The sequence below is a fragment of the Rattus norvegicus genome, chromosome 10, assembly GCF_021556685.1.
Source record: "Rattus norvegicus strain SHRSP/BbbUtx chromosome 10, alternate assembly SHRSP_T2T, whole genome shotgun sequence".
Lineage (NCBI taxonomy): Eukaryota > Metazoa > Chordata > Mammalia > Rodentia > Muridae > Rattus > Rattus norvegicus.
In genome coordinates this window covers 17282744-17295871 of record NC_141543.1, presented here as the reverse complement: position 1 = coordinate 17295871, position 13128 = coordinate 17282744, and the positions used below count along the sequence as shown (strand labels likewise).

At 46.3% G+C, this 13128-nt stretch overlaps 1 protein-coding gene across 4 annotated transcripts in view; it reads right to left on the bottom strand.

Annotated features, from left to right (window-relative positions):
* The window catches only part of Crebbp (CREB binding lysine acetyltransferase), a 127204-nt gene extending 120403 nt beyond the window's left edge, over window positions 1–6801 (bottom strand). For 3 of the 4 annotated variants that reach the window (XM_087573832.1, XM_087573833.1, XM_087573834.1), the window contains exon 1: window positions 5933–6801. In XM_087573832.1, coding sequence (XP_087429958.1) covers window positions 5933–6017 — 85 coding nt within the window. In that variant the 5' untranslated portion in view covers window positions 6018–6801. 4 annotated transcript variants of the gene reach the window in all.
* Between the last annotated feature and the right edge of the window lie 6327 nt (window positions 6802–13128).

The following is a 13128-nucleotide window of genomic DNA, read 5'->3' as shown; positions in this document are numbered from 1 at the left end:
TGACTGTTCTTCCAGAGGTCCTGAGTTCAATTTCTTCAGGGCAGATGGCTCACAACCATCTGTAAAAGGATCTGATGCCCTCTTCTGGTGTGTCTGAAGGCAGTCAGTGTTCTCACATAAATAACACAAATAAATCTTTTTAAAAAGTTGTTTAGTGGTCTATTTATTATGTCAAGGGGTTGAGGGGCATTCCTGGTGCTAATGAACTGTAGAAATGTTGGAAAGTTCACCCATAATCTTTGAAGGTTCACAGTGCCCACCAGCACAAACTCTGAGAGGTTAATACCAAAATTCCTTGGCTAGAACTAACCTCAATGGGGCATAAAACTCTTAAATTTTTATTTGTTTGTTTAGTTAGTTATTTAGTTTTTCAAGACAGGATTTCTGTATGTAGCCCTGGCTGTCCTAGAACTCACTCTGTAGACTAGCGCAGGCTGGCCACTGAGCTATCTCTCCAACCCCCAGACTTTTTTTTTCCCCTTTGAGAAAGACTTTTGTGCCCTTTAATTTCCTGAAATACATACCAAGTGCTGATCTGAGTAAGATAAAGAGGTAACACCCTCACTAATGGAACCCAAAAGCTGAGGTAACAAGCTTTACAAATCCATAATACTTACTCTTAACAAAGGCATGCTAGCCATCCCATTGTAAACCATTTTGTTTTCGAACATGAAATAAAAACACTAAAAACCAGCATTTGCAGAGTCCCACCTAATGGGGTGGGGTACTGAGAGCCAACCACAATGGCAGAAGCTAAAGGTGTAAACTACTGGCTCACACCTACGCATCAATTCTCAACTGCAGAATAAAACCTCGGTTCCCTCATAAGCCATTTCAGTCATGTTTAAGAGTTACCAAATCAAGTGGAATACTATACAGCATATCTGTAATCCCAGAAACTCAGGAGGAGGCAGCAGAATCATCAGGAACTCATGGCCAGTCTGAACTACATGAAATCCTGTCTCAAGAAAAATAACAGTAATTACAGAACCCTACCTTTTGCTTTAACAGTATGCAACCATTGATGTGCTTCACAATTACCCCAGTATTTTCTGAAGATTGCCAGTACAGCCCATTCCTGACCCCAAAGATTCATACTGTCATGGCAAGATACAGTCATGAATAGTCCTACCTGGTGAAAACCTTTACCTCCCATTTAGTCAAGACAATAATAAGTAAAACAAGGACTTTAACTTTATAGATTTTCTGAAAAGGAATATATGTGTTTGTGTGTATTTAAGATAGAGGGGGAGAGGGAAGAGGGCGGGGGGGGGGGGGCGGACAAAAAAATAGAGACACCAAGACCTGCTTTGTAGCACAAGGTTGTCCAGAACTCATGTTGCCTAGGCTAGCCCCTCCTGCCTTATACTCTGGAGTACTATAATTACAGTTGTGTGCCACAGGCCTACAGTCTTTAATTCACCAGTTACAGTGAATGCTACTGAAACCTGGCAAATATCACTGTCCATGAGTCAGGAAAACTTTTTTTTATGTATATGGGTGTTTTGCCTGCATGTGTATCTGTATAGCATGTGCATGCATTGTCTACAGAATCCATATCCCCTGGAACTGGAGTTACAAGCAGTTGCTAGCTGCCAGGTGGGTGCTGGGAATTGAACCAGGGTCTATGGAAGAGTGCTCTAAACCACTGAACCTTCTCTCCAGCCTCAAAGTCAAGTAAACTCTTTTAGAGGTGCAGATTTATAAAACAATTTCCTCATTTTTAAATACATTATTACCTTTAATTAATTTTTGTGTGTATACACATACATGAACAAGTATGTCATGACCCATGTATGAAGGTCAAAGGACAACTTTCAGGAGTCAGTTCTCTCACATCCAGGACTGGGATCAAACCCAGGCTTGGGGGCAAGTACCTCTACATGCTGAGCCATCTCACCTGAATCTAGGACTTTTATTTTAACCATCTAGGTTTGGTTCTGTCTGTAGCTCTAGAGCCCATCCCCCTTAAGTCATGGGTCCTCATCTAGAAAACAGCAGTAAATGTAGCTTCTCTTCATTTGCTGTTGAGATGGCTTTAGAGAAATAACACAAAAGACTGCATACAATGAAGAGTACCATTTACCAGTAAAAAGACGTTAGTAGCTAATCATATTTACCATAAGTGCTCTTTAAAGACACTTCTCTACTGCATGAAAGAAATGTGTAGCTACTCAGAAGGCTGAAGCAAGAGTCTCACTAGAGTGTAGAGGTTGAGGTCTGACCCGGACAACACAGTGAGACTATGCCTCTTGCAAAATGAACTTTTTGCTAGTGATCACAAAGCATGCCTGCAATGTCAGCAATACTCAGGAGGCTGAGGCAGGAGAATCACAAATTTTAGGTCAGCCTAGTATATAGAGTCAATTTGATGACAGTCTTGGGATACCTCATCACCTTGTCTCAAAGGAAAAGAAAGAATGAAATAGAAAACGTTATTTTTTTAAATAAAATGCACAAGCATTATAAAAGTATGAGCACACAGTTTAGGGCCACAGCACAGGCTAAAATATACCTGCGTTTGATTTTCAAAAAAATCAAATTTAAACTTTATAAAATGTTATTATGTCTGATCAACAGAGTGCGTGCAAGTGGGAGAGGGAGAAGGTTCACAAGTGTCACACCTAAAGGCCAGAGGACGACCTGTGGGTTGGTTCCGGCTTCCATCTTTATATGGACTCTAGGAAGCAGACTCAGACCACGAGGCTTACATAGCAAGTACTTTCCTTGAACCACTGAACCATCTTGCTGGCTCCAATACTTTTTAAATGGTTTATTCATTATACACAAAGTTTACTGTAAAGTTTCCCAAGTCACTAAGTATGATAATGTATGCCTAATTTTAGTACTTAAAATTAAAAGGCTGAGACAGGAGGATCCAGAGTTCATATAGCAAATTCCAGCCAGTCTGAATTAATCAGCCTCAAAAACAAAAAACAGGCAAACCAAACAGAAAAATATAAATAATAAAAAAACCACCTTCATAAATGTATGAACTGCCAATTATGTATGTTTTAAAAAAGCCATTTGCAAAAAAAAAAAGCCTATTTGCCTGAGTATTTATTATTTTCTATACTGTTCAATCAATGAATCTATGGTGTTAAAAGATTCTAAAGTAAGCTATTTTAATTTGGACATGTCAAGAGAAAGTCCAAAATACATGACCAACTACATACTCATAACATAAAGTCAGTCCCCTGCTTCTCACAAAGTGCTTGACACTTCAACACAGAACAAGAAAACTGTATCTCACCACCATCTGATACAGTCTGACTCTCTGCCACTCCAGGAGTGCCTGTGGTGAGATGAAGAGCAGTTTCTCCTTCCTCTTGCTACCCTCCTCCAGGCACCTTCCCTCTTCCTCTGTGTGCTCTCCCCCATCTTGAGTAACAAAGGCAATCATCACTCAGATACTGCCTGGCCCCTAGTGGAGTGGTTTATGCATACATGGACACTCCCCTTGGTGAACTTCAAGTACTCCGTAGGCCTGGGAAGCTTCCCTCTTTAACAAGGGCACTCTCTTTTCCACACAATCATCCCTAAAAACACAACTAAAATGCACTTGATGGATTCACAACACAGTCCCCAAAGATGTGGCCTGTATCACAATAGTTCAAGCAGCAGCTGTTTCTCAGTGCTAGGACTCTCTGCTCCCTCTCCTTGTATTCCCTCCCTCAAATTAGTGCTCAGAACACACACCTTGCCTACCCCAGCCCAATCTCCTCTCTGAGGCCTGAGATACAATTCCTCAATAAAACAAGATTGAATTTTTCTCAATAATGTTATCTGTCTCTATTCCAGCCTTCACTGTTTTAAACATATTTAACGTATATACCTCAGCCATTTATTTGCTTAACTTACATCTTTAAGGTCTGTCTATCTCATTACTGGATCTTAGACTAATAGTTATTCTTAACAAGGTTTCACCTCATTTACTGTATTCAATAATGGCTCCTTCCTCAGAGCACAAGACAATGTGATGATGCATTTCATGGAACCAAAGACTCAAATATGAATGCCATCTTATTCTCTGATCATTTAAATCAGAATCATTAGAAACTGCTACTGTTTGTTTCATATATTTGTAAATGTGAAAGTACAATTCAGCTTCTCCTGGGTAAAAATTGGAAAAGGACAAAGTGCTTAAGTGCAGAAGATCCTTTCTGATAAGTTCTGCTCTGGTTAGCAACACATTAATATCCGACGGTCCAGTTAGAGAAGCTGTGCAAAAAAAAAAATAAATAAATAAAAAAGAGGAGGAGAAGGAGAGAGAAGAAGAAGAGGAGGAGGAGGAAGAGGAGGAAGAAGAGGAGGAGGAAGAGGAGGAAGAAGAGGAAGAGAAGCCATCTTTTGGGTTCCATCTTGTAAACTTCTGGATTTATAAGATACTACAGGCCTTTTTATGGTCTTATTAATTTGCCCCACTTTAAGAAAAAAATCTACAACAACCTCACTCTGTAACAGCAAAGCTGTAAAGTCTTCAAGTTACCAGTGTCAGAGGATAAACTTCAGGACGAAACTTGTCTGGTATGATCTACATTTCACATGATTACAGTCTTCTGGCTCAAGCATAGCAAGATTACTAAAGCAAGGGAGCCAGCTCTATTCTGTAGAAGTGTACTTAACCACCGTTTCCACAATTCTCATCAATAAGTTAAGATCTTTATGAAAATAAACATCAAACTCAACTTGTCATTTAAAAGTAAAAGCACCATCAGTGGCTTTTCCCTACCTACCTATGAATCGTTCACTTATTTACTCCTTCCTACTGCTCAACAAGTTTTAAGTCAACAAAAATCTTCTGAAAAGTGATGGAGGAGGGAGAACACTCCCCTCTCATTTCTACATTAACCAATGTTACCCGTCTCCTTTCATGACTGGATTCCAGGAATACTATTCAAACTGAAGCCATGAAATCGAAGCTTTGTTTCACAGTAGAAATATTTTTAATATTCTTATATAAAGTCGCATAAAGTTCCACAACTTGAACATCTGTGTCTAGCGCCAATCTGCAGGCAGCAATGTAATTTGATTTCGACCCATTCATCAGAAACTGGTTTTCAGATGCCGCTACAAGTACGTACTAGAGAAATGCTAGCTGCGCTAAGCCGGCATTGTTTGCAGCAGCGTACAAGTTTTTTTTTTCTTTTTCTTTTTTTAATTTGGAAGAAGAGCTTAAAAGAGGAAATTCGAATCATTGGCAAGGTTATCATAGAGCTATCCAGAGAACTCTGAATTACTGAACGAACAGAAAACTCTTGGCGACCTGATACGATCACCTAAGAAAGTTTGAAAGGAAGCTATTTAGTGAGTCGGGGAAAAGATTTAAGAGTATCTCGCTTTTTTCTTTTTCCCTGAAAGATTTAAAGTCCTTAATTTTTTTAATTTTACATCTTCACTGTAAAACCATCTCAACCTCAAAGGCAGACTGAGGCCAAATGGACTTTTAAAAGCCTGCTAGCTTCTTTTTAAGGTTACGTATGTAAATGAAAGACACCACAGCAACTTTGATGACAACTCGCAAGTGAGGTTTGGGGTTTTGAAAAAAAAAATACTAGGTGATCAAAAAAAAAAAAATCAAGAGTTTCTAAATAACCACTAAGCGTTTTCCCAAGCAACACATTCCAAGAAACTTCTCAGTCGCAACTCGTAAGAAGGCAGCAGCTGTGTCCGCGACTGCAGCGCCTAGAGTGGGGTTCCGATCCTGAAAGCTTTCATTACCTCTGGTCGCATTCTCTCACTCCAAACCTCCAAGGTCCCCTCCGCTGTCATCCTGGCCGGCCACGCGTGCGGACACTCGGCCGCGCCCCCGCTTCACTTTTCCTCCCCAGCAGGGAAGCGCATCCAAGGCCCGGGACAGAGTCTCCCGCCACTGCGACCCTCAGCTCCCTCCCCACGGCGGATTCTTGACAGCGAGCCTGGCCAACCTCACCTGTGCTGTCATTCGCGGAGAAGCCGGGCGAGCTGAGTTTGGCTCGTTTGGGGTTGGGCGGTCCGTCCAGCAAGTTCTCGGCCATCTTCACCTGCTCGCGGAAACAGCCCTAAGCGCGGGCGGCGCGACGCGGCCCGGACGGGGGTCGGGCCGGCGGCAGCGAGCAGGCTAGCCAGCGAAGAGCGAGCGCAGGAGCGCGGGCCGGGCCGCGGAGGGCGCAGGCCGGGTGGGGGAGGCGGCGGCCAAATCTCAGCCTCAGCAACAGCGCCCCGCAGCGCTCACCGCCCGCCCCCGGCCGCCGCCGCCGCCGCCGGCCGCGGCCCCCTCATCCCCTGCCCGCCTCCCGAGCGCGACACTCCGCGGCCCGGGCACCCAAGCGGCCCGGCCGCCTCCGCGGGCCCGGCTGGCAGCGACGGCGCCCGGCCCCGCGGCTCAGGCGGCGCCCGGGAACATGGTGGTACCGCCGCCGCCGCCTCGCTGCCCCCCCACCGCGCGCGCCCCACTTAATGAATTCGCCCGCGGCCGGACGACCGGGGGGCTCTGGGCTCCGCCGCCCGCCCGCGGCCCGCCGCCGCCGTGAGGAAAAACAATGCGCCGAGCGGGGCCGCCGCCGCGCCGCGGCCCCCCCACCCCGTGCCGCCGCCGCCGCGGCCGCCGCCGCCGCCGCGGCCGCCGCCGGGCTCCGGGAGGCCGAGACGAGAGGCGAGCGGGGCCGCCGGGGCGGGCGCCGAGGGCCGGGCGGAGCGGGCCGGCCAGGCAGAGCGGGGTGCGCGGGCGGTTGTGGGGCCCGGGACCGGCGGGGCCGAGTAGATCGCGCTCGAAGCCCCGGTCGGATCCGCGACAAGATGGCGGCTGTTGATTCCTCAATTAAAAAAAAAAGAAAGTTTTTTTTCTTCTCTTTCCAGAGCCTGAACGGGGAGGGGGAGGGGGCGGGGCACGCCTGTACGTCACCCCCCGCGGCGTCACCACGCACGGCCCCCGCCCCGCCCCCTCCACCTGCGCCGGCCGCGGCGGAAAGAGCCGAGTGCGCTCGGGTGGAAGGGTCGAAGGCGCGGCGGCAGTGCGTGAGGCGACGGGCTGAGGCGCTGGGCCGGGCCTGCGGGACGCGAAGGGCGCAAAGCAGACGGCCACTTTTGTTCTGACGGTGTCAGAAAGGCGGCACGAGCGGGGAGGGCGCCCTGGGCTCGAGCCTAGGCCCCTGGGCGCGGAGTCGGCGCTGATCCGGGCCCTGCCCGTCCGGTCCTGCCCCGGCAGCTCTCCCTCTTCGCAGCTGGCTCCTCGCCTCCTAGCTCGCAAGCCTCCAGTGTGACATCGGACTGGGAAGACGCCTGAGCAACCTGCGCCTCTTCCCCTCGCCCTGTTAGTGATGGCTTAGTGGCGCCTGCAGGTTACAGAAGGTCCTCAGCTCTGTGTGCAGATAGGGAAACTGAGGCAGGAAGGGGGAAAAGCAACTTTTTTCCGAGATCACCAGGGAGAATATGACTGGACAAGAGTCCACCCCTTGTTCTCCCCAAGTTTAGCAAGGGCACTGCGAGGCTTTTTAGTGTCCACTCCCAAGCCCAAAACGATTGGAGCCAGGTCCAACGCTGTCACCTGAAGGAAGAAGCTGTCGGCTCTACCTCCTGGATCTGAGAAGGGCCCGGGTGCCATGACCAAGGGCTTCGATGTTTTAGGGGTGCTCCTCACTTCAGACAACCACTCTGGCTCTGGCAGGCTCCCAAAAGAATGTAGGATTGCAGGGAGACCCTCTCACCTAGGTATGCCACGCACCTCAAAAACTAAGGTTTTCCCATCTCTGTTAACACTCTCAAAACCTGCCAGCTTGGTTAAGGAGTCCTCATCTTCCAGGTGTCAGCAGCACCCCTGTTCCCTAAGCGAGAAACCTGTGAATCAGACAGACTCCTCCCTCCTCATCTGCCCATGATGCAGCCAGTCTCCCCCACATTCTTGACCTGAAGAACCAGCTCCTCCTTACATCGCAGCCACGTAGTATGTTATCCATTATGGTCCCATCTTTGAGGCAACCTCTTACATAAGCTTTTCTTGTGTTTCACGTTTTTTCACCACAAAGCCACAAATTAAACTTTCTGAAAAAAAAAATTCTTCAGTGATCTTGGACAAGGTTGTTTTTCCCCCTTCCTGCATCAGTTTCCCCAAATGGACAGACCTGAGGACCTTCTGCAACCTTCAGGCGCCACCTCGCCATTACTGCTACCATAGGATGAGGGGACGAGGGGCAGGCCTGCTTGCAACAAATGGCTCCTGTACAAAGAAAAAGGAAAGCACTGAGAACACATATAAAATAGACATGTGCATGTATACAATGGTTTGGCGCGACTTTCTTACACTGTTCAAAGCTTGTCCCACATCCACCAAGTTGCTCTCATCATCTGAGATATTTTATACTTGTGCCAATGCTAGTCACAGTCCTGATGACACTTGTCACTAGCAAATCACCCTCCAAATCTCAGTTGCTCCAGGAAGCCCCTCTAACACTTCTGGGCGAAACTCAAGGGCACAATGTTAATACAATGATATTAGTCCAGTTACATTTTTATTTATTCAAATATTTTGATTAAGGCTCTTCAGAGCATTGCCGCTCTATTAATTCCCTGGGCAAAACCATAAAGAAGTCCACTGCATCTGAGGTGCCCTGGGTGTGGGCCTCACCGTGGCACACTGTATTCACTGAGGGGAGGGGAGGGGCTACGGTCCCAACCAAAAAGTCTGTTAACTTTATGACTGAGGGGGTGGATGCAGTCTCAGATACCCCAATAATGAGGCCTCTGGACATTAAGAAGAGCAGGCTATCCTGATGGGCTAGTCCTCCTTTGAATGAACCTGATGTCTAGACACCTAGAATATACAGGGCCTTCCCCCAAAGGAAGTTGGGGGATATACTGTTGGTAAATACTTTGTCTACATTCCAGTTTACAAAGAGCTGAGAAACCTAGTCCCTACAATGCAGAGTAATCATGGCAGGACTGAACCTGGGTCACACAGTTCTTAGACACCAAGTCCCCTAGCTCTCTTTCGTCCTTTGTGTCCAACCCCAAAACACTTGCTCCACAGAAACATCCGTTTGTTCTCACCTGTACAGTTCTGGTCATTTCCTCTGAGACTTGCTGATGCGGGTTTTCCTTCCGATTTCCCCCTTCAGTCTGAGTCTCCTCAGAGAACACTAGATGGGGGACTTGGGTAAGGAAAAATATGAGGAGACATGGATCTTGCATGGCTGTTTAGTTGGGCATCACTGTGAAGCTCAGAAAGTCTCGAAATGGATCGAGCCACTGCCACATCTCTACTTCTCCAGTTCAGAAAAGGATGAGGCACGGAGGGGACCTAGTATGTTATCCATCATGGTCCTGTCTTTGAGGCAACCTCTTACATAAGCTTTTCTTGTGTTTCACATTTTTTCACCACAAAGCCACAAATTAAACTTTCTGAAAAAAAAATTCCTCAGTGACCTTGGACAAGGTTGTTTTCCCCCTTCCTGCATCAGTTTCCCCATCTGGACAGACCTGAGGACCTTCTGCAACCTTCAGGCACCACCTCGCCATCACTGCTACCATAGGATGAGGGGACGAGGGGCAGGCCTGCTTGCAACAAAAAAACCTCACAATCTGCAGCAACATAGACCTCGAGAAATGAGGGAAGAGCCCATAATTATAGAAGGCTCAGACTGGGGGCACAGGAGAGTAACAGTTTGGAATAAATTAAGGACAATTTTTATTTAAGAAAAATTTATTTGTCCTTATCTGCTGATGGATATGTAAACCTCTCTGTCCAAACAGCGCTAACAGTACTGGGTCATAGAAAGGAAGGATTTGTTGACCCCTGATAAAATAGGAAAGAAGTAGCAGAGGCAGCAGGGTCTCCTTCAGCTCAGAGCCACTCTGATATACAGCGTGGAGTTCCAGAACAGCCAGAGCTACACAGAGAAACCCTGTCTCCAAGAAAGGAAGGAAGGAAGGAAGGAAGGAAGGAAGGAAGGAAGGAAAGAAAAGAAAAAGAGAAAGAAAAAGAAAGAAAAAAGGAAAGAAAGTAAAAGAGGAAAGAAATAGCATAAAATCCCATGAGTGGATGTTCTGAGAGCTGTGGGAAATGGGGAGGAGAAAATGATGGCTGAGGACAAACTTCCAGATCAATTGGGTGTAACGATACATATCTATAAGTCCAGCACTTCACGGGAGGTAGGAGAAGCAAAAGTTTAAAGCTCTACAGCAAATTAGAGGCCAGCTTGGGCTACTTAAGTGACTCACAGTCCGGATTGAGGCAGAGTGAGACCCTATCTCAAACAAATACAAGTAGCTGAACAACGCCGGCAGTAACAGGACCTTAGAGATCTGTGCATCTACAATATTACAATCTGATAATGCGAAGAATGTATAATGCAGTATAATATGATGACGTATAGATGAAATAAGATCGGCTTACAATCTAGGTTTGGCTCCCCAAAACCCAGGCAGGTGTGGCACTCTGTCAGGAGGCTGAAACAGGGCATCTCTGAATCAAATTGACTAGAGTAGCCAAATGTGTGAGCTTCAGGCTTAGCAAGAAACTCTACCTTCCTAAATAAACTGAAGAGTGTTTAGTTTCCAACCTGGGACAAGGAGCTGAGGTGCCTATTTAACATATAAGAGCAAACCTGGCCTCCAGGTTCTCCCAGCATCCTTCCATCCCTCCCTGTTACTGGGTATGAGTGCCATACTACACCCTCTACCCAGGATGCTCCAGCCCAGGGGCTGGGCTGCCCTTCCCCAGAGGTTCTTCCTTGTATAATTCAGCCATTTGGGTTACGTATTCTTTTCTTGTACTGTGCTTTTGTATCTTTAGCCTGCTGGCTGCTGTACCTTGTTCCCCCCTTGGTCCCCTCTCTCTCCTCCCCTCCCCCCCCCCCGCCTTCTTCACACATGGTTCAGGGTCATGACCACTCTGGACTCTCAGATGCCTCTGCCCCTGCCTAAGCTCTCCCTCATATTTGTAATAAACTCTCTCCTCCACCACACCCAAGAGCAGTCATGTCCTTTCCTTTCCTTTCCTTTTTCTTTTCTTCATTCAAGGAGGAATTAATGTCAACCTCTGACCTCCACACACATTCCCACCTATGTGTATGCACACCAACTCGCATAACTTGAATATGCATGCACACTCATACAAAAACATACACACTCATACAAAAACATACACACTCATACAAAAACATACACACTCATACAAAAACATACACACTCATACAAAAACATACACACTCATACAAAAGCAGCTGGAACTGGCAGTCACTGAAGACAATGGTGGTCATAGGTGGATTCAGCACTCAGTTCCGAGTACCTCTGTAGAGTTTGAAGTTTCCATAATTAAAGGTTTTTATTTTTATTACATTTATTTGTGTGTGACTGAGGGTGTGTGTGTGTGTATGTGTGTGTGTGTTTATATGTGAGTGTGAGTGTGTGTATGTGTGTGAGTGTGTTTGTGTGTGTATGTGTGAGTGTGTGTATGTGTGTGTATATGTGTGTGTGAGTGTGTATGTGTGAGTGTATGTGCGAGTGTGTATGTGTGTGTATATGTGTATGTGAGTGTGTGTATGTGTGTGTATGTGTGTGAGTGTTTTTGTATGTGTGTGTGTGAGTGTATGTATGTGTGTGTATGTGTGTGAGTGTGTGTATGTGTGTGTATATGTGTGTATGTGTGTGTATATGTGTGTGTGAGTGTGTGTGTGTATGTGTGTGTGTTTGTATGTGTGTGTATTTGTGTGTGTATGTGTATGTATATGTATGTGTGTGTGGTGTGTGTGTGTATGTGTGTGTGTTTGTATGTGTGTGTATGTGTGTGTATATGTGTGTGTATGTGTGTGTATATGTAAGTGTGTGGTGTGTATGTGTGTGTTTGTATGTGTGTGTATTTGTGTGTGTATGTGTGTGTGTGTGTATGTGTGTGTATATGTGTGTGTATATGTGTGTGTGTATGTGGTGTGTGTGTGTGTGTGTGTGTGTGTGTGTAGGTCAGAAGACAATTTGTAGCAGTTGGTTCTCTCCTTCCATGTTGGTTCCAGGGATTGAACTCCAGGGTCAGGCTTGGTGATAAGTATCTCAACCAGTTCACCCAGCTCGCTGGTTGAATAAAAGACTTCTAAATATTAAAACCTTCATCTTTTTACACACAAGCATCACTAAGCAGTTTTAAATTTTTCTTTTGCTTGCAAAAAAGCTTCATGATTTTTTTTTCCCTGCTGGGATCTGGTCATCTCGGGCTGATCCAAGAAATTTACTTATTAGTTCTAATCTCACTAATCATTTTCTATAGAATCTCTTGAATGTCTATTGAGGTGTATTCTCTCCCCACTCTTTCCCTGTCTCTGAGGTGTTCTCTCTGCCTCTCCCCCTCCTCCCCCCCTCACACACACACACACACACACACACACACACACACACACACACACACTCTCACTATGTACCCTAGTCTGGCTCACGATCCCCCTGCTTCTGCCTTTTAATTGCTAGGATTATAAGTGTGTGCTACCACATCTTGCCCTTGTTTTTCAAACAGTCCTTGTTGTTCAGAATCATAGACTGAGCAGATATATAAAACAGATATATTATATAATATAATAAAGTAGAAAAAATAAGCTCACAGTGGGAGAATGGGAAGCCCAGAGTGGAGACATGGAATCCATCTTCGACCTACTCAGTTTGTTCCCCACAGCATCGTGGCCTCAACAATACTTTGACTGTCTCAGGATGTCTAGTTCCCTAATTCTGACACATTTGTCTAATCTTTTCACCTGTTGATAAGAGTAAATTTCATTGTCTGCTATGACAAACACTGGTCTGCTCATAGACTCAACTCCTTCTCCCTCACTCACGTCATTGTACTTGCTTGGCAGAACCGCACCGAAGCTAAATCTGGCTACTACTCACCTGAGCATGGAGAAAAATGACAAGAGCGATTGTCAAGTATGGCGGTACACTCCTGCCATCCCAACAGTTGGGAAGGTGAGGCAGGAGGATTCCCGTGAGCCTTGGCTACATAGTGATTGCCAGATTCTCTTCAGCTACATAGCAGGACCCTGTCTCAATGGGGGTGACTGGTGTCGGTGTCACCAATGGTCACACATCTGCAGTGGGTCACTCAGATGGCTGGACAGTCCTATAGCTGCATGGTCATTCAGTCTCCTCTGCCGAGGCCTCCAGCATCTC